General features: G+C 49.4%; 7 protein-coding genes across 16 annotated transcripts; 1 reads left to right on the top strand and 6 right to left on the bottom strand.

Moving 5' to 3' along the window:
• Nucleotides 1-102: 102 nt before the first annotated feature.
• Nucleotides 103-6,804, top strand: LOC117903082 (putative vitellogenin receptor). 4 transcript variants are annotated; one of them, XM_034814882.1, is made up of 6 exons: nucleotides 103-635; nucleotides 709-1,116; nucleotides 1,184-3,805; nucleotides 3,875-6,002; nucleotides 6,067-6,324; nucleotides 6,386-6,804. In XM_034814882.1, exons 1-6 carry the CDS (start codon nucleotides 281-283, stop codon nucleotides 6,555-6,557), a joined length of 5,943 nt encoding a protein of 1,980 aa, XP_034670773.1. In that variant the 5' UTR covers nucleotides 103-280; the 3' UTR covers nucleotides 6,558-6,804. The 4 variants fall into 4 exon arrangements, with proteins under 4 accessions (XP_034670773.1, XP_034670771.1, XP_034670774.1 ...); XM_034814883.1 differs by having other exon boundaries at nucleotides 104-635; nucleotides 6,389-6,804; XM_034814880.1 differs by having other exon boundaries at nucleotides 3,875-6,324.
• A 554-nt stretch (nucleotides 6,805-7,358) lies between these two features.
• LOC117893940 (cuticle protein) lies at nucleotides 7,359-8,393 on the bottom strand. The gene is made up of 2 exons (XM_034800732.1): nucleotides 8,370-8,393; nucleotides 7,359-8,291 (listed from the first exon to the last, which is right to left on the bottom strand). Exons 1-2 carry the CDS (start codon nucleotides 8,391-8,393, stop codon nucleotides 7,359-7,361), a joined length of 957 nt encoding a protein of 318 aa, XP_034656623.1.
• A 1,566-nt stretch (nucleotides 8,394-9,959) lies between these two features.
• On the bottom strand, nucleotides 9,960-10,491 carry LOC117903091. The gene has a single exon (XM_034814898.1). The coding sequence runs from the start codon at nucleotides 10,487-10,489 to the stop codon at nucleotides 10,013-10,015; it is 477 nt and encodes a 158-aa protein (XP_034670789.1). The 5' UTR covers nucleotides 10,490-10,491; the 3' UTR covers nucleotides 9,960-10,012.
• A 3,472-nt stretch (nucleotides 10,492-13,963) lies between these two features.
• LOC117903087 (cuticle protein 16.5) lies at nucleotides 13,964-15,262 on the bottom strand. Of its 5 annotated transcripts, none has more exons than XM_034814893.1 (3): nucleotides 15,142-15,262; nucleotides 14,534-15,076; nucleotides 13,964-14,419 (listed from the first exon to the last, which is right to left on the bottom strand). In XM_034814893.1, the coding sequence occupies exons 1-3, from the start codon at nucleotides 15,142-15,144 to the stop codon at nucleotides 14,045-14,047; spliced, it is 921 nt and encodes a 306-aa protein (XP_034670784.1). In that variant the 5' UTR covers nucleotides 15,145-15,262; the 3' UTR covers nucleotides 13,964-14,044. The 5 variants fall into 5 exon arrangements, with proteins under 5 accessions (XP_034670784.1, XP_034670783.1, XP_034670785.1 ...); XM_034814892.1 differs by having other exon boundaries at nucleotides 13,964-14,583; nucleotides 14,635-15,076; XM_034814894.1 differs by having other exon boundaries at nucleotides 13,964-14,563; nucleotides 14,678-15,076.
• An 802-nt stretch (nucleotides 15,263-16,064) lies between these two features.
• Nucleotides 16,065-20,270, bottom strand: LOC117893933 (skin secretory protein xP2). The gene is made up of 3 exons (XM_034800719.1): nucleotides 20,259-20,270; nucleotides 17,914-18,075; nucleotides 16,065-17,871 (listed from the first exon to the last, which is right to left on the bottom strand). The coding sequence occupies exons 1-3, from the start codon at nucleotides 20,268-20,270 to the stop codon at nucleotides 16,216-16,218; spliced, it is 1,830 nt and encodes a 609-aa protein (XP_034656610.1). The 3' UTR covers nucleotides 16,065-16,215.
• Nucleotides 20,271-20,898: 628 nt separating this feature from the next.
• Nucleotides 20,899-22,070, bottom strand: LOC117893780 (basic proline-rich protein). The gene is made up of 2 exons (XM_034800525.1): nucleotides 21,885-22,070; nucleotides 20,899-21,824 (listed from the first exon to the last, which is right to left on the bottom strand). The coding sequence occupies exons 1-2, from the start codon at nucleotides 22,042-22,044 to the stop codon at nucleotides 20,899-20,901; spliced, it is 1,086 nt and encodes a 361-aa protein (XP_034656416.1). The 5' UTR covers nucleotides 22,045-22,070.
• A 933-nt stretch (nucleotides 22,071-23,003) lies between these two features.
• On the bottom strand, nucleotides 23,004-23,997 carry LOC117890174 (cuticle protein 16.5). Of its 3 annotated transcripts, none has more exons than XM_034794876.1 (3): nucleotides 23,926-23,997; nucleotides 23,211-23,747; nucleotides 23,004-23,168 (listed from the first exon to the last, which is right to left on the bottom strand). In XM_034794876.1, exons 1-3 carry the CDS (start codon nucleotides 23,926-23,928, stop codon nucleotides 23,103-23,105), a joined length of 606 nt encoding a protein of 201 aa, XP_034650767.1. In that variant the 5' UTR covers nucleotides 23,929-23,997; the 3' UTR covers nucleotides 23,004-23,102. The 3 variants fall into 3 exon arrangements, with proteins under 3 accessions (XP_034650767.1, XP_034650774.1, XP_034650783.1); XM_034794883.1 differs by having other exon boundaries at nucleotides 23,094-23,199; nucleotides 23,242-23,747; XM_034794892.1 differs by having other exon boundaries at nucleotides 23,094-23,186; nucleotides 23,256-23,747.
• Nucleotides 23,998-24,875: the final 878 nt, after the last annotated feature.

The raw sequence follows: 24,875 nt of genomic DNA, 5'->3' as shown, positions 1-24,875 counted from the left end.
GTTTGGTATTTATGACATTAGCGGTCACACTATTCTAACGGGTCCGTTCCAAGCTGGAGTGATTGCCCGCCAGCCGGCCTGACCTTGAAATTTTTTCGTTCAATTCGCTTTCGGCTCTGCAAGCTGCAAGCCATATTTTTTTGTTCCTTTTTTCGTTTTTGGTTCTCTTGTAAAAGTTTGAATAAAAGTGTTATAGTTAACCCGTTAGAGTTTGTGTTGAATGTGCGTAGGCACGCGTTTGCATTCCCAGCGGAGTGAAATATAAGGCCGTGGGCGCAACATGAGATCCCGCAATTGGCAAATGCTCAACCTAACCTCTCGCACAGCAACCGTATGCAACGGGGTCGGTAACGGGAGCAACGCAAATACATCTTCCAATTGCTATAATGTGCGAAGGCAACGTTATGGAGGCCATGGGCCTACCCAGCCGCAGTTGTCCTGCCGCCCAATTTGGTGGTGCCGTTTGGCAATGTTGCTGCTCATTTTCTGTGCGCTTGCTGCCGCCGCGTCGGGATCAGCGAACACGCGGTGCGATGAAGAACAATTCCAGTGCAGGGACGGTAGCTGCATCTTACAGGCGAAGATGTGTGACGGACGAAACGACTGCACCGATGCCACAGATGAATTGGATTGCGGTAGGGCGACGCCATTTTTCCATACCTCCCCTCCACGATGGCCAACCTCAACCTAACCTCATTTCCGTTACAGACTACAAGCTGTGCCGGGAGCCGCATTGGTTTCCGTGCGCCCAGCCACATGGAGCCTGCCTGGCAGCAGAGCTAAAGTGCAACGGCATCGACAACTGCCCAGGCGGCGAGGATGAGCTCAATTGTCCAGTGTCTGCGCGCTTCGCTAGCTACCGCAGGCTGCCGGCGCGCAATTGCAGCCTCAGCCAGTACATGTGCCAGCGAGATCGAAGCTGTATACCCATCGAGTTTCAGTGCGACGGCAAGCCTGACTGTGCGGACAGCTCGGACGAGCTGGCCGGCTGCAGCACACAATCTGCGGCCAGCTGCAGCGGCCATATCTGCCCCAATGGCCGCTGCCTGCAGCGTAAGCAGTGGCTTTGCGACGGCGTCGATGACTGTGGCGATGGCAGCGATGAGCATGGTTGTGGTAAGTTGACTGCACTCCTGTGCCCTGTGTGCTGTGTATCCACATATCCATCTATATTGTCTCCTAGTGGATCTCTGCAAGCCGCGGTTGGGTAAGTTCATGTGCCGCAACAAGGAGCAGTGCCTGCAGCTGGCCCAAGTGTGTGACGGCCACAGTGACTGTATGGATGGCAGCGATGAGTCCGAGACATGCAACATCAAGCCGGACTGCAGCAGCAAGACCTGTCCGCCCGCCGCCACCTGTCACATGATGCCTGTCGACGGTGCTCAGTGCCACTGTCCTGCGGGCTTTCGTCTGGCCAAGTTCGGGAACAAGTGCGTGGACATTGACGAGTGCCAGGAGCGTGAGCCGGAGCTATGCAGTCAGAGCTGTGAGAACACCTCCGGCGGGTATCGTTGCCTGTGCGATCCTGGCTACGAGCTGGCCCGGGACAATCGCACTTGCCGCGCAACGATCTCGAATGCCAGCGAACATCCCCTGCTGCTCTACACCACACAGATGAATGTCATGGGCATGCAGCTGGGCAGCGGGCAGCAGCACTGGAGCAGGCATCACGTTTATCAGGTGGCCGGGAATCTGAGCAAAGTGATTGGCGTCGCCTACGATGGCAGCCACGTCTACTGGACAAACATTCAGAACGAGGCCGAGAGCATTGTGAAGGCCAAGTCCGATGGCAGCCATTCCGAGATCCTGCTCACCTCCGGTCTTGACGCCCCCGAGGATCTGGCCGTAGACTGGCTCACGCAGAATATTTACTTCTCGGACAATGAGATGCGACACATTGCCGTCTGCTCGCACGATGCCCACAACTGTGTGGTGCTCGTCACGGAGGATGTACACCAGCCGCGCGGACTGGCCCTCTGGCCGCAGCGTGGCCAAATGTTCTGGACCGATTGGGGCGTCAAGCCCATGATTGTGCGCGCCTCCATGAATGGTGAGCGTTCCACGCCAATTGTCAGCGACAACATACACTGGCCGAACGGCATCGTCGTGGACATGCACCAGCAGAGGATCTACTGGGTGGACGCCAAGCTGGGCAGCATCCAGACGGTCCGACCCGACGGCAGCGGCCGTCGCACCGTGCTCGATGGCATACTGAAGCATCCGTACGGCCTGGCCGTGTACGAGGATCAGCTGTACTGGTCGGACTGGGTCACCAAGAGCATTCATGCCTGCCACAAGTACTCCGGCAAGCAGCACCGTGTCCTGGCCAAGGATAGCACCATTTATGCGGTGCACATCTATCATCCGGCCAAGCAGCCGCAGACACCCAATGCCTGTGCCTCCGCCAGATGCTCGCACCTGTGCCTGCTGGCCGAGCCGGAGGCAGGCGGCCACAGCTGCGCCTGTCCCGACGGCATGAAACTGGCGCCCGATCACCAGCGCTGCATACAGATGGTGAAGAGGCAGCGACTGTTTGTGGGTGTCGGCCAGTACCTGCTGGAGATTGAGCACACGGCCTTTGGCCGGCATGTGGTGAGTGCCAGCCACGCCTTGGACTGTGTCATCAGCGAGATGGTGTACAACAGCGTCAATGGCAGCCTGATCATAGCCGACAATGAGCGCCACATCATTGTGGAGTATCAGCCGGAACAGGGACGGGCCCAGGGACAGGGACACGGACAACCACTGCGGACTTTAATCCGTTCGAATTTGGGCAATGTGAGTGCCTTGGCCTTTGATCACATCAGCCAGAATCTGTACTGGGCCGATGCCGAGCGTCGCGTGTTGGAGCTGTACTCCTTTCACACCCGACACCGCGCCCTCATCCGGTTCTTTGCCGGCCAGGAGTCACCGATTGGATTGAGCGTGATGCCCGCGGATGGTTATCTGTTTGTGGCGCTGAAGGCGCGCAGGCAGAGCTACATCGATCGACTGCCACTGAGCGGCAGGGGTACACCGACGCACGTCTTCGAGGATGAGCTGGGCGATGATGACATCAAGATGGCCACCGACTACGAGCAGCATACGCTGTACTGGTCGGACAGCGACATGGGCATGATCAAGTACACGGACTATCGCCAGACGCAGGCGTTGATGTTCCGCAATAAGCTGCGGCGTCCCTACAGCCTGGCCCTGGTGCATCAGGATCTGTTTTGGAGCGAACTTGGCTCCGCGTCCATTTACTGGGCCCACAAGAGCAACATGGGTCCACGGAAGCGCATCGATGTGGTGCCATCCCGCGGAGACGGCGACGGCGACATGCACGGCCAGTACCCCATGTCCATGGGCGGGGCTCCCTGGCGTCTCTCCCTGGCGGCCAGCGTCAGCATCGGGGAGGAGCAGCAGCTGCATCAGCAGCAGCATCCCTGTCGGCAGCAGAATGGCGGCTGTTCGCACATCTGTGTGGGCGTGGGACGACTGGCAGCCACCTGCCTCTGTCCCGTGGGCTTTGTGTATCGCGATGCCAGCAATCGCACCTGCCTGGAGGCGCTCGACTGTGAGTTCCGTTGCCACAGCAGCGGCGAGTGTCTGACCTTGGCCCATCGCTGCAACGGCCGGCAGGATTGTGTGGATCGTTCCGATGAGCAGGACTGCGACGTGGGGCATAAGCCAAAGCCAAAGGTTATGTGCACAAATCGCCAGTTTGCGTGCCATAATGCCGAGGACTGTGTGGAAAAGAACAAGCGTTGCGATGGCCACAAAGATTGCCCCGACAATTCCGATGAGCTGCATTGCTCGCAGTTTGGTAAGAGCCAAAGCCCCGCTGCTACCATTCCGAAAGATTCTCAACTGATTTCTGTCTTTTTCGCTTCAGATAAAACCAAAAGCTGCCACGCCCATCAGCTGGCCTGCGACAATGGCAAATGTGTGGACCAGAGCCTCATGTGCGATGGCAAAAACGATTGCGGCGACAACACAGACGAGAATCCCAGCAAGTGCGACTCACCGGCCAGCTGCGACTTGGGCATGTTTCAGTGCAGCAGCGGCGCCTGCATAGCCGGCAGCTGGGAATGCGATGGCCGCATCGATTGCAGTGACGCCTCCGATGAGCATGACAAGTGCGGACAGCGTCAGTGTCCGGCGGATATGCACCGCTGCATGTTGGGCCAGTGTCTGGACAGGCGACTCGTCTGCGATGGCCACAACGACTGTGGGGATATGACGGATGAGCTCAATTGCGGCATTCATGACTCGCCGTCCAAGGCGAACATCTGTGGCACCCTCTATCAGTGTGCCAGCAATTTGAAGCTTTGCCTGGATCCGGCAGTGCGCTGCAACGGCACCGCCGAATGCCCTCGCGGCGAGGATGAGGCCGATTGTGGGGACATGTGCAGCATCAATGAGTTCCAGTGCCGCAGCGAAAAGCAGTGCATACGCAAGGAGTTCCGCTGCGATCGCGCCAAGGACTGCAGCGATGGCAGCGATGAGGAGAACTGCGACAAGATCCAGAATCAGACTCTTAGCCAGCCCTGGACCGCGGCCAGTCGTGCCTGCCGTCCGCATCTGTTTGACTGCCACGACGGCGAGTGTGTGGACATGTCGCGGGTGTGCAACAGCTTTCCCGACTGCGAGAATGGCAACGATGAGGGGCCGCTGTGTGCGACAGCCTGCAAGGCCAGCAGCGTCGCCGGCGGACGTCCGGTGTGCCAGCACAAGTGTCGTGCCACGCCAACTGGTGCCGTGTGCTCCTGTTTCGATGGCTATCGCCTGGACACGGATCAGCGCAGCTGTGTGGATGTGAACGAGTGCCTGGAGGGCAATCAGCCATGCGCCCAAATATGCGAGAACACCAACGGTGGCTATCAGTGTCAGTGCCATGCGGACTTTATGCTTCACCAGGATCGGGTGAGCTGCAAGAGCCTACAGGCCGGCGCCACGCTGCTCTTCACCAGCTACAACGAGGTGCGCAATCTCAGCGAGCAGCCGATGATGCTGCAGGTGGCCTGGTCGGCCAATGACTCGCGCATCGATGGCTTCGACGTGGACATGGAACGGCAGCTGGGCTACTTCTCCAGCGAGGAGCAGGGCATCGTCTATCAAGTGGATATGCGGCGGGGTTCCGTAACGCGTGCTCTGGCTGTGCCATCGCCCACAAAGCTGGCCGTCGACTGGGCCACCGGCAATGTGTATGTCCTGGCCGGCGGCAGTGCCTCGCAGGAGATTTACGCCTGCAGCTTCACCGCCCGCATGTGCGGACGCATTCTCCAAGTGAAGACACACATGCATCTGCGGCATCTGGCCATCGATGGCTACCATGGGCGACTCTTCTACATTGCCATGCGATTGGAGGGCTTCGGGCATGCCAGCGCCGAGTTGCATGTGGCCCGTCTCGACGGCAGCCACAAGGAGCTGATGCTGCACAAGAAGGACAGCTATATGACGGCCCTGGCACTCGATCCGCACCAGCAGCAGCTCTACTATCTGGACATGCACAGCCGCACCCTCGAGAGGATCAGCTACAGGTCACGCTCCGGTTCGGGGCCACATCGCAGGCCCGAGGTAATGGTGCAAAAATCGCCGGCCCTGAAGCAGCCCTCGGGTCTGAGCATCTACGAGAATCACGCCTACATTGTCAATCTCGGCTCTAAGGAGGCGGTGCGGTGTCGCCTCTACGGTGAACGCCTCTGCAAGTCCATCAATTTGAATGTGAACAATGCCCAGGACATAGTGGTGGCCGGCAGATCGAGGCAGCCGATGCCAGCGACAAATCCGTGCCAGCATTCGCACTGCCACGGCATGTGCATCCTGGCCGACTATGGGTACGAGTGCATGTGCGGCAGCCAGCTGGTGGCCGAGGGCGAACAGTGCCCCCATGGCTCCAGCAGCGAACTGGAGGTGGGCGCAAGCAGGCAGGAAAGGCCCCAGTCAAGTGGCTCCTCCATCCAAAGGTGGTTGATGGCCCTCCTGGTGCTGGTGGTTGGCTCGTTGGCAGTCGTACTTGGGTACATGTACTTTCGGTGGCGGCAGCGCGGCCACACGGGTCTCAACATTAACCTCCATTTCCAGAATCCATTGTCGACGATCGGCAGCAAAGCGTTCATCGATCACGAAAGGAATGAAGCCAGCGTCAGCATCAATGCCAACGGGATGGATGGGATGGCGTCAGGCCACAGCCACAGCAGCAGTGAGACAGGCACCACCAGCGCCTCGTCCTCCTTTTCGGCTCAGCAATTTGGCATGCCGAATGTTCTCCAGCGAATGCTACGACCAAAACAGACGTCCAGCTCACAGATGGCTACCGAAATGCTTCTCGAAAACTCCAGAGTGAGTCGGTCCCGATTCCTTATTGATTGCTAATCATTCGCTCTCTCTCTCTTTGGTTTAGCAGGCAAGCGAACTATACACGCTGGACAATGGACGGAAAGCAGCACGAGGAGGAGGCAGTCGGGTGCAGGACATCCTGGTGGCAGACACTGACGATGATGCCGCCACAGGCGGATCATTCGGGGGAGACTACGCAGGCGATGATGCGAATGCACGACTTGTGCCGTAAATAATCTGCCGGATATCCTGCTCCAACTAATTTATAAGCTGCCAAATGCCAGCCAACACAATCTCGTATTTATTCTACCTATTTATGTATCTTTTTTTGTATAATGTTAAGCTCAATGTTAATGTATTGCCCGCCAGTAAGAGTACCTCAAATTGTAAATGTAAAATGTAAGAATATAAATCAAGAAACTGCTCAACGCGTAGTGATTAAAAACCTGCATTACAGAGTCATTTGCCACTCGCTAAACATAATTAATTGATGCCAAGAATACTGAAAAGTGTGATTATAATAATTGAAAAGTTGGCCATCTTTTACATTTCCAAAGCCAGCGATAAGACTTACAGGGTTTGAGCAAAAGGGCGAATGACCAAATCTATCAGATCACTGATCAGATTGGATCATTATTATAGCCAGAATGAAGAAATTAATTTGCAGTGGCTAGACCCACCCCGTCCAGCAGCTTTTATTTGCTTTTTGCACATTCTCTCATTCACACTCTGCTTCTGCTTCTTCGGCGAGCTTAAGGAGCTTGTTGGCGTGAGAAGTGTTGTAGATGTAGAAGACAGATGAAGAAAAAATGTAAAATTTGATCAAAAGTGCGAGGCTAAAGATGTTGCTCTGAGTACCGGGTATAAAAGATGAAAGGATATAAATAACGGAAACGTTTATTGAATCCATCACTTTATTTGCATTGTTAAAAAAAAAAGAAAGTTCGATATAATCGTTCAAATATCGAATGTCGGGAATCTGATTGGATACTTTGCAGCTGTTTAATCTTTATTCTCCAGCGCATTTTGAGATCCGTTTAGTGCTTCAGACGATATTCGTAGCCACCGTTGGAGGCATAACGAGTCGCTGCGCCGGCGTGGCCATGTCCGTAGCTGCTGCTGCTGCTGCCGCCCGACGAGTAGGACTGGGAGTAACCACCAGCTCCATGGCCCGAGCCGGTTGCATAGCGTGCCGGTGCCGAGTAGCTGACACGAGATACGGCTGGTGCGGCGTAGCTCTGACTCGATCCGTGTGAGGCGGCAGGCACGGAATAGCTTCTGTGGGACACAGACGGAGCGGAGTAGCTGCTGTGGGACACGGACGGTGCGGAGTAGCTCTGATGGGACACAGAAGGTGCGGAGTAGCTCTGATGGGACACGGACGGAGCGGAGTAGCTGCTGTGGGACAAGGACGGAGCGGAGTATGAGGAGCCAGCACTGCTGTAGCTGCTGTGGGAGGCAGCTGGAGCCAAGTACTGTCTCGATGGAGCAGCCACTGGTGCGGAGTAGCTAGTATGAGAGGCGGCAGGCGCTGAGTAGCTGCTGTGGGACACAGCTGGAGCGGAGTAGCTGCTGTGGGAGGCGGCTGGAGCGAGGTACTGTCTGGATGGAGCGGACACAGGTGCGGAGTAGCTTCTGTGGGAGGCGGCAGGCGCTGAGTAGCTGCTGCTGCTGCTGCTGCTGCTATGGGAGACCGGGGCCAGATACTGTCGTGACGGTGCCGCTGGAGACGCGTGCGATCGGGTTGCATAGCTGGACGAGGGTGCTGCATAGTGGCCACCGGCGGAGGAGCTCGATGCAGCCGAGTTGTAGGTGCTGTGGGCATTGGCCTGCGGCGGCAGGTAGCTGCTGCCCAAAGGACTGGCCATGGCCAGAGAGCTGACTGCTAGGAGCACAGCGGTGCAGGCCACAAAGAGATGCTGTCCAAGAAGATAAGGGATTGAGTTTTTGGCATGGAGAGATCTGTAAATCTATTGGATACGTACCATGATGATTCAACTGCTGGTTGGTTGGTTGGTTTGTTTGGGTGCTTCCCGTGATGTGGGAACCTTAACTGATGCCAATGGTGGCATGAGCCGACACTTTTATAGAGACACCGAACAAAAGCTGTGTGTGCGCCGGGTACAAATCTTAAATCGACGCACAAACAAAAGACTCAAGAGGAAAAAAGAGGCAAAAAGAGGCAAAAAGATGGATAGTTAGAAAGATAGATTGAGACGCAAGGTGCGAGTACAAGTGGACAGCAACAAAATATTAGAACGAAACGAAACGAAACGTGGAAAAAACGGAATGGAATGGCATGGAATGGAATGGATTGGCGCTACGACAAGAGCAACGATGATTAGAGTTTCGGTAGCTGGCCATTCTATGGATGGTTAGTTACACTGTTCAACAGGATTAGATACTGATGAGGATATATGATATAGTTTTGAACATAAATGAAGCAACAACTAAATCAATGAAACACCAAAACTTGCATTTCATATTCGGGCTTTTAAGTGCAAATGTACTTGGCTCAAATTGAATTAATATAAAATAATTAATATAATGCAATTCTCCAATATATTATACAAAATGAACAAAAATAGAAAAAAAAACGAATAAATAAATTAATGTTGCTTCTGACACATTTTGTAAACAGCCCAATAGCTATTATCCCCTTTCGAGTTTCAAGTTCTGAACTCTCAGAACACGTTAGGTGTAGATTTTTGGGCAAAGTTTTGTGGCTCAGTGTTGTTGAAGAATGGCGTGATTAGATGGATGTCGTAGACTCTATTTATTCTGAGCGTTTATTTTTAACCATGTAGATTTCGGAAGTCACCGACAAGTGTAATTAATGATGCGTTTTATGTTTATGGCTGGCGAGAAGTTCGAGAGTTCGCGAGAGCGAGAAAAAATACCCAAAAATCAGCAGCAGCAGCAGCAGCAGCAGCAGGGTTTAAGATTCCCGTGTTGGTGGAACGTGAAACAAGTAATCCAAACCAAATCGATTCACAGAACTGACACTGGACATCCCGCGTCTAAAAGCGACGATTACTCACAAGACACATTAATTATAAAAAAAACAAAACAAAAAAAGATATTCTCGTATACGTATACGTAATGGCCTCTCCTTCTGCCTCCTCCCATCCAGGCAGTTCGTTCTCAAAAGCCAAAAGTTTATATCTTTTTGCGTGAGCTTATATATAATTAAAACAAAAGGCCAGCGAAAAGAAGCAGCCAACAAATAAAACTGGGAACTAACAGCAAACAGTAAATCCAATCAAATAAAATTATTAAACAAGAAAGAAAGCGAGTGGTTGCTGCTCACAGCCGAAGCTACAAGCACTCTGACTGGATGAGATTCCATTCGAAATTTTATATTAAGATGCAGAAAAATATTATAAATTTGGCAGTTGGTTAGGGATCCATTTCTAAAGTGTCAGCCAATGCCCATAGATTTAGAGAGAAAAGATATTGGGTTCGAAAATCTTCTTTCTGCTGTAGAATATCCCATTCAATAATTATTGAAATTTTTGCTTGCGTTGTGCGTAATGGAATCATGTTTTTGGTATTTTGTTCTCCTGCAGCTGCGAAGGTGATTGGAGATGGCCCCCAGTGTAGAATCGACACAGAGAAGTTTGCTTTTTTGCTTGGAGTTTTTGTATTGAAGAACATCGATTTATTGTGTATATCTAGGGTGGATGGAGGTCTACACCTTGGCCAAAGTCTTCTGCTGCAAATCCTTGGCATATGCCACAAACAGGATGTTGTGCTTGCTGGCTATGGGCTTGCGGCCGGTCTCCTCATCATGCCGCACATGCAAGCTCTCCGAACCAAGGTTAATGCTGCCAACTATCTGGCCCGGCTTAATGTAATAGTTCTGGCCCAATGTCGTCGGACGGTGTTCGGTGATGAACTGATATCTCATCGGCTCTGACTCCGACTCCTCCTCCACGATGATGAGCTTTGGTCTGACTGTGGTCGGAGCTGCTTCTGCTGCTGCTGCTGCTGCTGTTGCTGTTGCTGTGAGTGGGGATGCCAGCACTGGCAGCATCATCGTCGTCAGGCAGATGGAGAGTGCCACAAGGAATCCCATGGAATGCATCCTGCTCTTATGTAATGTGTAAATGTGCTCTTGTGTCTGCGGGCAAAGCCTCAATGCGGTTTGGCTTTCGGTCAACTGCATTCTTATATCCCAATATCCTCAGATGGCAGCAGCAGCAGCACTTAAATTCTGATGCACCAAGAAAGATCTCTCTCCCGCTCTCTGTCTCTCTCTCTCTCTCTCTCTCTATCTCCCTTGCTGCCTGTGCGCTTTTGTTCCGCATTTGGGTCTTCGCTCATTTTACCCCCATTTCCCTTCAGTTTTCTTTGTATTTCTTACTTTTTGCATTGTCCGTTTTGGACATAACAAGTTTTGGACATTAACCCGATTTCGATTTCGCACTAAGAGATGCTTTTTATACATACATAAATGAATGTGGGTAGGTATGTACATACATACATATACATACATACATACATATGTACAGTTGTGTTCAATGAAATAGTAGTGCCGCGCCACACAATTTTCACAACTATTTTTGAGACCCTACCAGTCTTTCGAATTGAACAAGTGATACCTTTTTGGAAAGCCTGAAATGTTCACATTAGAACCCAGAAAGAATCCTGGAACATTTCGTTCCATCTTCTTGTTTTACATGACTTTAGAAAAATACCCATGAAAACTTCTGTTCAATAAAATAGTAGTGCTGGGTGCAAGTATTAAAAAAAAATTAAAAAACAAATTAAATCAATTCAAAAAAGGTACCATCAGTAAGCTTAGTTTATATATTGAATATTTTGATGAAAGAAATGTTTGAATATAGCGGTACTTTTGTTTTTGGAGCGTAGAAGTAATCAATGAACGGTCTAATATGGGAGACTTTAGAATTCGACTAAAAACTAAAATCAGGAGGTATAATGAAATTCAAAACTAATTTGAATGTGCTTTTACTGTTATACTAAATAGTTTAAACTAAGATAAGCACCCTGAAAAATGATTTTTTATGCGAAAAAATTGTCTTTTAGTAGAAGGTCGAAGATGGTTGAAGGCAAGACCAAGGTCTTCAATATCCTCAAAAGTTATGAAAACAATTTTATATCGCTCTGAAAGTGTTTTGATAGTTAATACACGACTGATTACACATTATTTAGTTGCAAGAGGTCCCCGGAAGCTACGCGTTTGAGAATAAAAGCACATGGGTACACGACTAATGTTTTGAAAAATGAGGACATGAGGCATGTGGACTGGGCCGTGTCACAGTCCGAAAAATACTTTTGACAGATGAGTGTAAAGTTGTTTTATATGGTAAGAAAGACTCAAAAGAATATGTTTGGTGTTCACAGATATCTGATAACTGCCCAAATTCTTGAAAAAAACAACATTGGGCATGTTGGGTTGACCCTTATGGGCTACAGCCCATATAAACTCTTACTTCCTAGCCTTATACTGACGTATTTCATAAAGTGGTGTGTGCCAACATACTTTTTAATACAATACAGTAATATTACTATTGAAAAATGCCTATCAAAAGGATCTGTCATCAAGATAATGATCTGAAACACGCAAGAAAGCTCGCTAGGAATGGAATTTTATCCGTAGAGGTCGACACTTTTCCATGTCTTGCTCAGTCTCTAGACCAAAATCCCAACGAAATCTTATTGTAAAATGTGAAATGTGTTATTACTATTACAAATCCGTCAACCAGAGCACAGTTTTGCCAAAGTGTTTAAGAATTATAGTCTCAGATCTTATTTAAGCTTGGGCAGTACCTTATTTACACATGACAGGTGGGCGTAAGGCCATAGTGAAAACAAATTTGATTAAAAACTACATATTAAACCTCAAGAAACATATAGAACATGAAACATATGCACTAATTCCAGTTTCGTTGTTTTTTTAAATTTTCTAAAAAAACACTACTATTTTATTGAACAGCATTTTGTATAGGTATTTTTCTTAAGTCATGTAAAACAAGAAGATGGAATGCAAATGTTCCAGGATTCTTTCTGGGTTCTAATGTGAACATTTCAGGCTTTCCAAAAAGGTATCACTTGTTCAATTCGAAAGACTGGAAGGGTCTCAAAAATAGTTGAGAAAATTGTGTGGCACGGCACTACTATTTCATTGAACACAACTGTACATATGTATGTGCATATGTATAATGCACACGCGATATCTCCATTCACAGCAAAAGATGCAAATATTCAGCTGAATAAGTACATATGTATGTATGTATGTACATACATATGTATGTATATGTATACATACATACTTCCATATGTTTGTATGCATATGTATTTATGTGTGGTAGCACTTGCCTGACGACAAATATTCGCATGTTTTTGGTTCGCCTTGTTTGCGGATTTGCTCTGTTGAGTTATTCGGTTTGATTTGTATAATTAATAAGTTGCTCTAATGGCAAATAAATGTTTGGGAAATCTTATTTATTGTTTTTATTTGCTATATCTTCTTATGGATTTATAATTAGTTCGTTTTTGCTTGAGGTCTTTATCTATGCATAGTGATTGTTAACTCGACTGTGCAGAGAGAGAACCAACAACAGCAGCAACAACTGCAGAAGGGTGACCTGCCACGTCATCATAACAACGGGACAAAGTCGAAAGAGAGAGCGATAGTGCGAACAGAAGCTTCGAGAACGGTGCGCAGCCACCCACCTACACCGACACACACACACACACACACCTAGCAGAGATCAGCAGCGAGCCGTACAGCTGCACTGTGGGGAACTTGACCACTTTTTGTGCCAAAAACGAAACAATAGTTAGAGCCCATTGTGAAAAATGCACTTAAATTTAACAACTTACATCTTTTTTGCAATTTTTACTTGATGAACAAAATTCTTGCTCCGATAGCAATTCTTTTTTATTTTTTATGGCAGAATATTTGTTTGAAGAATTTGTAAAATCTTTTATTTATTTTTAAAGCTCTTTTTAGAGGTAGCGGCTGGTTTTTTCACATAGCTTTGGTATCTTAAATTTGGTTGTAAAGAACTTTGTTTATCTGAAAAGTTGATTTATGCAGCTAAAGAGTAGACCCAAACTCTTTCTGGGTTTAGCGTACCGTCATGGAAATGTTAAGTTTTGAAATGCATAATAATACATAGTTCATTAAAACATTTTAATGCCCGATATCTATCAGAAAAAGTCGGTTTGGTTCCTTGACGAAATAAAAAGTTCGATTTAGTCGATTAGTGTAGCTCTCGTTTGTTTATATCAAACAGCTGACTTCAACAGCTTTTACCTTAACAGTGGTGCGCACTGTTAATTTTTTGGGTATGTAACATTAAGGACTGGTTTTATTCTTATGTTCATTGAGGTTCGGCCAGAAAAAGTGGACAAATTCCCCATAGTGCAGCCGATGCATCGTTTACAAGCAGCAAGCCGTACGAAGCAAAGAAGAGAGTGAAACCTCGACAGAAGTCCCGTTAATCCAAAAGCTGACTTCGAACGTTGCTTTTGGCAGAGGGCAAGGGCGCACCCAGTATTTCGCATAGGGAACGCAGGCAGAATTTGTAATTCAAGTGGAAGCAAGCTCCCCCTTCTCGCAGTATTTCCACCCCCCTGCTGCATTTTGTTTAAGTGAAACGTTTAACAGTTAGATTATTTGATTTCGATATATTTGAAAAAAAAAAAGTGCTTTCATTATGCTTAGAGGCGTTCGAGGATTCAGTGTCGTTTAGTAGACATATCCACCGTTGGTGCCGTAGGTGGTGTCGATGCCAGAGTATCCGCTCACCACGGCTGGAGCGCGGTAGGTTGACACGGCAGGTGCCGAGTAGGTGGAAACGGCAGGGGCGGAGTAGGTCTTCACCACAGTAGGGGCAGTGTAGGAGCTGACTGCTGGTGCGGAATAGGTCTTCACCACAGCGGGGGCAGTGTAGGAGCTGACTGCTGGTGCGGAGTAGGTCTTCACCACAGCGGGGGCAGTGTAGGTGTTCGTGTAGGAGGTCACAGCAGGGGCAGAGTAAGTCTTGACCACAGCCGGTGCAGTGTAAGTCTTGGTCACCACGGGAGCAGAGTAAGCCTTGGTCACCACTGGGGCGGTGTAGGAGGTGACAGCTGGTGCGGAGTAGGTCTGGACCACAGCTGGGGCAGTGTAGGAGGTCACAGCTGGTGCAGAGTAAGTCTTGACCACAGCTGGTGCGGTGTAGGTGTTCGTGTAAGAAGTCACAGCTGGGGCGGAGTAGCTCTTGACCACAGCTGGGGCAGTGTAGGAGGTCACAGCTGGTGCAGAGTAAGTCTTGACCACAGCTGGTGCGGTGTAGGTGTTCGTGTAGGAGGTCACAGCAGGGGCGGAGTAGCTCTTCACCACAGCAGGGGCGGTGTAGGTCCTGGTCACCACGGGGGCGGAGTATGAGGCAGCAGCAACAGCGGCGGGCTGCTCGTAGGACTCCTCAGCGGTGGTCTCGGCAGCAGCGACATAAGACTCGCTGTTCTCGCTGGCAGCTGGCGCCGAGTACGACTCGCTGTTGTAGCTGGCGGCAGGAGCGGCATATGACTCGCTGTTGTAGGTGGCCGCCTGGGCTTCAGCTGGGGCGGAGTAGGACGACTCCGCGGCAAAGGAGGCGGACTCGGCGGGTGCCGACTGGTAGGACTCGTAGGTGGTGGAGGCGGCGCCCGAGTGGGGTGGCAGATAGGTGTTTGTCAGGTGGCTGACATCGGCCGAGGCCAGGGCCACGAGGGCGAGCGAGAGGATGGCGAAAAGTTGCTGGGAAAGACAGTTGCCGTTAGGACGGTGGATCGTTTAGCGGAAGGGGGGAGCAGGGAGCTTACCATGTTGCTGGGACCAAAGACGGGTGAGTACTATCTGAATGTCACACATCTGAAGATATTTATAGGCAAAATTTTGCCATCCAACTTGATACACGAATGTCAAAAGGCGCTCTGGCCCGAGAACCAGAACAAATGCGAGAGGTTTTCAGAACACAAAAGACCATAAACTATATCGCCTATAGACCGTCCATACATACAAACATATGGGGGGGGGACCTGTCCCATGGCTTCTATGTGGTATACCAGTAAATAAAAATAAAAAAAGAAATAAAAAGAAATAATAATAACGAAACATTTCGTCTGAATTAAGTTCCCATTCTCCATCACTGGCGATGACTCGCCGCCAAGCGCTCATTAGTAGCCCATAATATTCCAAATACTTTCCGAAATTCTGTTCCTCTGTTCCTCTTTTCTGCGCTGCTTCTTCTCTGCTTCTCTTCAGCGAAGGGGGGGGATTGCGAAGAGTCTGAAATTGTATAACTCGTTACTGGGCGACTCCCAACTGCCAAGTCCCCCCCATTCATAATTCGACCACCCAAAAATCTGCGTCACTTGGCTCATCTCGGGACCAGCCATCCATCCATCAAAAGAATATTGAACTGTGGCGAATAATTTATCATTTTCAGGGAATTACCTTTGTGGCAATACCTTTTAAACCTTTCAGCGTGCAGGGAGTACATATCCGTATGTACCCGCCCCATGGGAATTTGAAAGGCAGGCAACACCGAACGTCGAGTCCTTAACTACAAAACAAAAAGATTAACAAATTTCCATTTGAAAGTAGTTCTTCGCACCAATTTGGAGGTCTATTTGGTGAGTATTTCTCGCAGTTACTCGAATGAAATATCGTATTAAAAGTATTTGAAATGTTTTTCGTTTTTATTATAATTTTTTTTATTATTGGAAAACAGGTTGTGCGTAGAAAAAAAAGTGAATTGTTTGCTACAACTAATTGGTGCTAGAAATTGGCTAAGTAACAATAAGTGACACTGATGACACGATCAGCGTTTCGCGATGTGCTGCAAGGATCTCCGATCCACAACTCGATGCGAGTTCGGACACTGCATCTCTCTCTCAGTGCTTCTCGTAGACATAGCCGCCATTGGCTGCATAGTCGGTGCCGATCTCATTCGAGATCGTGGAGGTAGTCGCCACCTGGGACACGACACTGCCAGTCTCAGTCTGTTGCACGATCGATGCTGGTGCATAGGAAACCTGCTGCTGCTGCTGCTGCTGTTGCTGTTGCACTGGAGTGTATGTTGGAGCTTGTGGCGCATACTGAACGATTGGCTGAGACTGAATCTGGATCGGTGCTGGTGCTGGTGCTGGTAGTGCGGGCACAAACGATTGCTGGAACTGAACCGGAGCTGGAGCCGTGTAGCTGCTGATTGTCTGCTGAACTATTGGAGCTGATGCTGGCGCCTGGTAGCTATAGCCACTGTACTGCTGCTGCTGCTGCTGCTGCTGCTGCTGCTGAATCTGAACTGGCGCTGGTGCTGGTGCTGGAACTGAAACCGGGGCACTGATGCTAACAGTCTGCTGTACTGGCTCTGGGATCAGAGCTGGAGCAGAGTAAGTTTGCTGAGCAACAGAGACTGGAGCAGGAGCTGAGTAGGTTTGTTGGATCACAGGAGCAGGAGCTGTGTATGTCTGTTGAACTGGAGCTGGAGCGGTGTATGTCTGCTGAACCACAGGAGCGGGTGCATTGTATGTCTGCTGAACTGGAGCTGGAGCTGAGTAAGTTTGCTGAACCACTGGCGCTGGAGCGGGGTATGAATAGGTCTGTTCCTGCACCGCCGGCGCTGGGGCAGTGTAAGTCTGTTGCACCACAGGAGCAGGAGCTGAATAAGTCTGCTGAACCACTGGAGCAGGTGCGCTGAATGTCTGCTGAACCACAGGAGCTGGAGCGGAGTAAGTCTGCTGGACAATCGGAGCTGGAGCGGTGTATGTCTGTTCCTGCACCACTGGCGCTGGAGCAGAGTAGGACTGCTGAACGACTGGCGCAGGTGCAGAGTAAGTTTGTTGGACAATCGGAGCTGGAGCGGTGTATGTCTGTTCCTGCACCACTGGCGCTGGGGCGGAGTAAGTTTGTTGCTGCACAGGTGCGGGAGCGGGATATGAATAGGTCTGTTCTTGAGCCACTGGCGCTGGAGCGGAGTAAGTCTGCTGAACTGCAGGTGCTGGAGCGGAGTAAGTCTGCTGGACAATCGGAGCTGGAGCAGTGTAGGTCTGTTCCTGCACCACTGGCGCTGGAGCGGAGTAAGTCTGCTGAGCCACAGGTGCTGGTGCGGAGTAAGTTTGTTCCTGCACCACAGGTGCTGGAGCGGAGTAAGTCTGTTCAACCACCGGAGCGGGAGCGGGAGCGGGAGCGGGAGCAACTACATTCTCGGGGGCATTGTAGGTGGTCTGCTGCACTGTTGTCTCCACAACTGGCTCTGGTGCGGGCACAAACTGCTGGACAGGTGGCAGATAGGCATTCTGCACCGTGGTTTGGGTGGCAACAATTGGCTTGGGCGACTCATAGATCACCTGGGAAGCTGGCGCTGGGGCAGGTGCTTGCGCTTGAACGGGAGCAGGTGCTGGAATGGAGACTTGAACGGGAGCAGGAGCAGGAGCGGCAGGTTGGTATTGTCCGCCCGACTGAATAGAGAAGCTGGCCAATGGAATAGATGCCTGAATGGACTCCACCTGGGGGAATGATTGGGTCTGCACTTGCACCTGATTCTGGTACTGATACTGGGGCTGGGGCTGGGATTGGATCTGAGGCTGGACCTGAGCAATCTGCTGGTAGTTTTGGCTAACGGAGAGCTCCTTCTGTGGCAGCGGAGGCAGATAGTTGCGGTTCGATTGAAGCAAGTGACTCACATCAGGACGGGCCTGCACGAGGGCCAAGCTGCAGCAGCACACGGCCAGAACGAGAACGGAACAAGGTTTCTGCAGAGAGAGAGAGAGAGAGGGGAGACCATGAACACTTGTCACAAGAAAAAAAATAAAATAATAGATGGAGTATGTCCACGCATAGCTTTTGGGATGGTCACTTACCATCTTTCACTTGGCTCACAAAACAAAAATGCACAACGAGACGGAGGTAGGAGGATGGTACACACTACACCAAACGAACGAGATCGATCAACTGATGGCCAGCTTGGTGCTCCAACGAGCATTTATAGTTACAGAGTTATTGGAAGTTTTACTCTTAATTGGTTGGATGGTGGATGGTGGACAGATGACAGCCTGTGGCAGGCAGTAAGGTCAAGGGGGGCACACGCGGCATGCTAATGCAGACGGCCAATAATAAAAATCATGCAAAACACATTTCATTTTCGGTTTGCTGATTAATAAATGACCAAAACGCACGATGCCAACAATGGCACAATGCCTCCAATGGCTCAATGGCTCAATGGCCAGTGGACTAGGTGGACCAGCTGGACTAGGGGCCCAATCCCCAGTTGATAACACACCCGCAAAGACAGAGACAGAGACAGAAACAGCGACAGCAGCGGAGGCGGAAAACGAGTTGGCGCAAAAAAGAAAAAAGGGGGAAAAAAAGTGTGCAAAAATGTTATTTAAATATTTATCTGGCAAAACCAAAGCAGGAGGCACATCTGTTCAGCTGTTTGTCCATGCATCTGGCATCTGGTCTGGCCAATTGACACCTAAAATGGGTTTGGATGGCTGCAGAGCCAAGTGCAATGACTTGAAGCTGCATGGCAGACGCACAGGGAAGGTGTTGCACCCGTTGATTGCATATTGGGTTGGGCCAAAAGAGCTGCCAAAAACTACGAGATCTAATGCAAAGAATGATGGTACGAAAAGTGATCATTATGGATGGATTCCAAGTACGTTTATGCTGACATGCGACAAAGGTACACTTAGGCAGGGTTTCCTTGGCAGGTTTCGATGGGAAATATTCGCGTTTAAAGTGGAACAAATTGCAGAAGAATTCGGCTACAGAATGCCCACAAATTGTAATTTCTTTATACGATTTGTCGGTAATGCAGTGGCTGACTTCTCCCTCTCTCTCCACACCTCTCGTGCTCTCCTTTGCGTTCAACCTTCGCGCATTTGCAACGGCCCATAAGTTACGTCTGCTTAGGGGGCCAGCCACACCTCCTCCTCTGCCTCCTCCTCTGATCTGATCTGGTGGCTGCCAATATTTTATGCATGCTGTCTTTCGTAGGCGTGTCTTATGGCTAATACAATGATTATGGCTAAGTTCGTTACGCGACACGCGCCTCAAACAAAACAGTCACGAAAATTAACTCAACAAACAAACATTTAAAAACTAAAAACAAAGCCAAAGCCAAAGCGAAAATAGAAAATGTCAAGTTGAAGGGCCCCTGGCCAAGCGTCGCGTTCACAGTTTGTGCTTAATTATGACTAATGGCTGTGCAAATAGCCTCCAATTTCATATTCATTTGAAGAAACATCATCCAATGTTCCATCTACCATCTATCGTTTTCCGTCTACCATCTTCCGTCTCTTTATCTACCATCTGCCCAAGCAGAGTGTCTGTCTGCAGTCTGGCAAAAATACAAATCCAAATCCAATAAGCCGCATAAATATTCAAAAATCAGAGGCATACGAAAAAGAATTGCAACAATCTAACGAATTGAATTGAATGGCTTAACAATGGAACTGTGGAAAAGTGGCAAAACTAAAAATGATTTGAATAAAGCGAATGGCACAACAACAACAAATTGTTAAGCGAAATCCGAGACGATCCCACAACGAAGAACTGGAGATGCCACTGGGCAGTGGGCAGTGGGTGGGAAGGGATCAAATGCTGAGGAAGCCACTCTCCACTTGGATGTGGGAATGAGCGAGGCTGTATGCCTAGTAGCATCTTTGAGCCACTTTTAAACACTTTGAAATTCGCAGGTAAATCCATAAAAATCAGTAAAATCTTGCACAAAAACAAAACAAAACATCGCAACAACAAATAAACGAATAAATAATTCATCAAGCTGAATAGAAATGAATAAAGTTGCTGATTTTGGCGCCTAAAACGAATCTTTTGATTACAATTGATACGAATCTTTGAATGGGAATAGCCAGGCCCATAAAGGGCAAATATGAATACATTTTGGCACACAAAGATGAAACTTATGCCTTACCATGGAAAGCATTGCTCCTAGATATACATAAATATATGCATATATGTAAATGAGTGCCAATATTCTGTGGACTTTAATTAGTAATGTTCTGTCTTGGAAATGTTTTATAAATAATTATTACAATCCCAATTGGCTGACCAATTGATAGCAGAAGACCATGGGAACTCTCAGTTATGGCCACATTCTTTGGACATTTTCTTTGGGCATCTACGAGTGAGTATCTTCTCTTTGACATTTGCGATCCTCGAGTGGATTATATGTCGAAAGAAGCAGAGTCCCTGCCACCTACTCTTTCGACTCCTTTTGGCGCTACTTTTATCGTAAATTATGTATGCGATTGACGTGTTTGATGATTTGATTTCAAATTCAAATTGATTCCATTCACAGGCGGTCTGGACAGCGACATGTTGTCTCCTCATTTATGGTTGTCTGTCAGCGTCAAAAGCCTCCCAGCCATTAGCATAAAGACAAACCATGTTGTCTGTCCGTCTGCCCATAAACCAAATACAAACAAAACACAATAAACAAAATCAAAAATCAAAAAAACAACAAAAACTTGTGAATAATAATTTATAATGAACTTGTCGACTGTCTCTGCCTCGTGCCACTCGCATGGGCCTATAAAACCCTCACAGCAAAATCACTTGGCCCGCTGATAGACATAGCCTCCGTTCGTGCCATAGATGGTGTCCACGCTTTGGGGCGACTCTGTGCTTGGCAGCTGCTGCTCCTCCTTCTCCTTCTCCGGCTCTGCTTGCTGCTGCTGCTGCTCCTCCGGCTCGTCAGCGTAGGCACCAAACTGCTGAAACGGATTACCGCCCTGCGGCTGTATCTGTGGTCCCCCAAAGCCGTTGGGCACATTGAAACCCGCATTAAAACTTTGCTGAAAGGGCGACTGGGAGCCAGGTATGGGCAGGCCTTGGTTCGTCAGGTAATCGGGTGGGAAGGGCCCACCGCCCTGCCCCGGGAAGGGTGAGCCTTGCCCCTGTCCGGGGAAAGGACCTTCCTGTCCGGGAAAGGGTGAGCCTAGTCCCTGTCCGGGGAAGGGGGAGCCTTGTCCCTGTCCGGGGAATGGAATACCTTGTCCGGGAAAGGGAGAGCCTCCTTGTCCGGGAAAGGGAGAGCCTCCTTGTCCGGGGAATGGAATAGCTTGTCCGGGAAAGGCGGAGCCTCCCTGTCCTGGAAATGGTGCACCTTGTGGAGGGAATTGGCCACCCTGTCCTAGAAATGGTGCGCCCTGTGGTTGGAACGGATTGGAACCCTGTCCGGTGAAAGGGAATGAGCCGCCACCCTGACCGCCATTGGGGAACGGACCACCCTGTCCGCCATTGGGGTACTGTCCGCCCTGTGGGAAGGCTGCCCCTGGTGGCGGCTGTTGTATGGCCGCATTCGGTGGACCGCTGCCAAAGGGACTTCCACTGGGATCTCCGCCAAAGCCAAAGTACGGCGGATAGATGGGCAGCGGGAAGTTGGGTGGCTGGGCGGGCGGTGGCGGTACATTGTTGCCCGTGGGCACCGCATAGCCCGGCGGCAGAGGCAGGCCCACGCTCGGATAGAAGCCATTCGAAGAGTCATTTGAATGTCCCTCGGTATCGGCATCGCCATTGTGTTTGGGTTCCGGTTCGTGTTCGAGTGGCAACTCCTGATGATCCAGAGGTGTTTGTGTTTGAGGTTGAGGCAGCTCCTCTGGCTTGGGCGGAATGTAGTCCTTGGGCAGGTGGCTCACATCGCATCTGCTGAGCAATGGCTGGAGCGTCAGTGCCAGGATCAGTGGCCACAGCAGCATCTTCGACTTCGACTTCGACGTGGACTGTGCGGCCTCGGCCCGCTTCGTTTCCACTTATAAGCCACATTTATCCCACTGGCCGTTTGGGGGCTTACATAAACTCCACGCCATCTCCATCTCCGCTCCGTTCCGGCTTCGTTTTGGGGTTCATTTCACTTTCCATTTCGCGAACCGAAACGGAAATTGCTTTGCATCACAATACAAAAAAAAGGTTCCATAAATAGTATCCCCCATGGATAGTGCTGGACTAAACTATAAAAATTAATTAGGCAGGCAGACTTTACGCAAAATCAAATCAAATCAAATAAAATAAACGAAAAGCCGCATGGCTTCAACGAATGGCTCAAAAGCAAAACGATTTTTACATAAAGCTCTGGAAAAGATTCAAAGAAAAGAAATAATTTCTTTGGATCTTAAAAAAGGCGAATTATGGCAGCGTTTATTTGGCAAGGAAGCACGAAAGCTTTGCAAAGAAAAGGAGTCTAAAAAGCACTTTAATTTCCACAAGAATGATTGCAATTTAATTTTGTAACAGCAGCTTTAATGGGACAACACGGAAAGTACAGTCAAATGTAAGAAACAAAAACAAATTGCTAAGCACAGAGAGAGCTGCAGAGCTTTAGCCGTGTACCGTTGTGTTTTAGTTAAACTTTTAAGCCTGCTAAAGCTTAAGCAAATATTCGTCTCAAAACCTTAATATCAGTTTTGATGTTGATTAAACCCCAAAGCACCTCCAATGCAAGCCATACAAAGCTCGCTTTTTACACACCCTTCTTGCAAGCTGCCTCAAAGCTTGTATGCCGAAAACAACCCTCAAAAGCTGCGCAAAGCTCCTAAGCTTAACGGCAAAGCTCAACAGCACACAAAAGCTCACGTTTGAACGTGATCCACAACCAAAATCCCCAACTCAAAACTCTTCAATCATTGACCAAACTTTTTGTTTTCAAAACTTTTTCGTTTAATTTGTTACAAAAAAAAAGAAGATAAATGTAAAAACGGAAATACACACAGAGAAAAAATAGTTATTTACATTGGATCAGTTGTCGCTTCTCAGCTTCTTACTTCCTGTAGACATAGCCACCATTGGAGGCATACTGGGTGCCCACATCCACGCTGGAGGATGGAGCAGAGTAGCTCACAGATGGGGCAGAGTAGCTCACAGATGGGGCAGAGTAGCTCACAGATGGGGCAGAGTACGACTGCTGGTAGGCCGGGGCGGAGTACGACTGCTGGTAGGCCGGTGCGGAGTATGACTGCTGGACAGCTGGAGCGGAGTAGCTCACAGATGGAGCAGCGTATGTCTGCTGGACAGCTGGAGCGGAGTAGCTCACGGATGGAGCGGAGTAGGTCCTCTGGACAGCTGGTGCGGCATAGTTCTGCTGCTGCACGGGTGGCAGATACTCATTGCTGGGCGCAACATAGCTCTGCTGGATGGCTGGTGCGGAGTACGTCTGCTGCTGGTAGGACGGAGCGGAGTAGGTCTGCTGCTGGTAGGACGGAGCGGAGTAGGTCTGCTGCTGGTAGGACGGAGCGGAGTAGGTCTGCTGCTGGTAGGACGGAGCGGAGTAGCTCACCGATGGGGGCGTGTACTGAACCGTGTTCTGAACGGGTGGCAGATACTCGTTGGTGGGTGGCAGATACTGGGTCAGGTGGCTGACATCGGCGGCCGCGCAGGCGAACAGGGCGAACACAATGAGGAATTTCTGCAAGAAGGAGGAGGTAAGGGACACACACAAGGCGCACATTAAAACACACACAAAGCACTTGCAAAAAAATGGAATAGTAAAAAAAAAATAATAATAGATAATAGCCGAGAGCGAAAACAAATAGTTTTTTGTTTGTTTTGTAGATATTTGTGTGCTAAGAGCAGGAGGCACTGACCATGTTTGGGTTATGGCTGAGTGACTGACTGACTGAGTGACAAGGGGCGACTGTGCTGGACGAGCTTGAGGCTGAGACTGATGCCGGTCCCTAGAGCCGACTGTCAATTTATAGGCAGAAGAGTCCAAGAAAAGCCCCCACAGCCACAGCCGCAGCCGCAGCACCAGAGGTAGACTTGCAGCGAAGGCAGCAGCAGCAGCAGCCAAAGAAGCGAAGCGGCAGTCGCTGCCACAGATAAATTTCAAAGGCAAAACTGTCAGTGAAGAAGAGATGTAGGGAAAAATAGCAACAAACAAAAGTGAAATATAAATTTAATTCAACATAAACCAAATTAAGAAAAGAAGCAAAAACAAAACAGCACTCACACACGCACACACACACGCACACACGCGTAAACGAGTTTAACTCATTTACAATATTTTTCCGCAACGGGTTTCAGGCACGGGCAACAGGGCAGCCATCAGGGCAACAGGCAACAGAGGCCATGGGTAACGGGTTACGGGTTACGGGTAACGGGGCTCTTATGAACTACTTTGGGACACCTTTTGGGTAGGGGTGTGGGTCCGAGTCTTCAATCAAGCCGATTAGCAGGAGGGAACGAGCTTTGGGTTTGTTTTTTTAGTTTTAGTTTTATTTTGGGGGTTTTTTTTTTAGGTTTTGTTTGTGTGCTTGTCTCGGTTGTGGGTTCCACTAATTAACATTCAATTTAACACTTTATGGGCACATGTAGCCCCAACCTTTGGGGTTGACCGCACAAAATGGAGCTATGGCGACTGCGGCCCAGCATGAACCTGGCCCGCCCGCAGTGGAAAGATTCATCCGAATGGCCTTGCCCGGCAGCCGGATTGATTGCATCCAAGAACGAGAGGGGGATGGAATGGAATCCTCTGCTCAGAGCGAGCACTTTCTAAAAAGCCATCAAGAAGACGCTCCCAAGCGAACCGCTGAAC

This window comes from Drosophila subobscura, chromosome A, assembly GCF_008121235.1.
Source record: "Drosophila subobscura isolate 14011-0131.10 chromosome A, UCBerk_Dsub_1.0, whole genome shotgun sequence".
Lineage (NCBI taxonomy): Eukaryota > Metazoa > Arthropoda > Insecta > Diptera > Drosophilidae > Drosophila > Drosophila subobscura.
The sequence above is the reverse complement of the archived record's forward strand: the minus strand, read 5'-3'. Positions and strand labels throughout refer to the sequence as shown.

What these genes read in the sequence shown, in the direction of transcription:
- LOC117903082 (XM_034814880.1), top strand. Translation starts at nt 281, where the DNA reads ATGAGATCCCGCAATTGGCAAATGCTCAACCTAACCTCTCGCACAGCA. An exon ending in CAGCGATGAGCATGGTTGTG is followed by an intron (nt 1,117 to 1,183) that starts GTAAGTTGACTG and finishes ATTGTCTCCTAG; the next exon opens with TGGATCTCTGCAAGCCGCGG. An exon ending in TGCTTCTCGAAAACTCCAGA is followed by an intron (nt 6,325 to 6,385) that starts GTGAGTCGGTCC and finishes TCTTTGGTTTAG; the next exon opens with CAGGCAAGCGAACTATACAC.
- LOC117893940 (XM_034800732.1), bottom strand. Translation starts at nt 8,393, where the DNA reads ATGCCACCATTGGCATCAGTTAAG. An exon ending in CACCATTGGCATCAGTTAAG is followed by an intron (nt 8,292 to 8,369) that starts GTTCCCACATCA and finishes CGTATCCAATAG; the next exon opens with ATTTACAGATCTCTCCATGC.
- LOC117903091 (XM_034814898.1), bottom strand. Translation starts at nt 10,489, where the DNA reads ATGCAGTTGACCGAAAGCCAAACCGCATTGAGGCTTTGCCCGCAGACA.
- LOC117893933 (XM_034800719.1), bottom strand. An exon ending in ACTACCAGCAGATTGCTCAG is followed by an intron (nt 17,872 to 17,913) that starts GTCCAGCCTCAG and finishes CCCCAGTATCAG; the next exon opens with TACCAGAATCAGGTGCAAGT.
- LOC117893780 (XM_034800525.1), bottom strand. Translation starts at nt 22,044, where the DNA reads ATGCTGCTGTGGCCACTGATCCTGGCACTGACGCTCCAGCCATTGCTC. An exon ending in TCAGGAGTTGCCACTCGAAC is followed by an intron (nt 21,825 to 21,884) that starts ACGAACCGGAAC and finishes CAAATGACTCTT; the next exon opens with CGAATGGCTTCTATCCGAGC.
- LOC117890174 (XM_034794876.1), bottom strand. An exon ending in CATCTGTGAGCTACTCTGCC is followed by an intron (nt 23,169 to 23,210) that starts CCATCTGTGAGC and finishes AGCTACTCTGCT; the next exon opens with CCATCCTCCAGCGTGGATGT.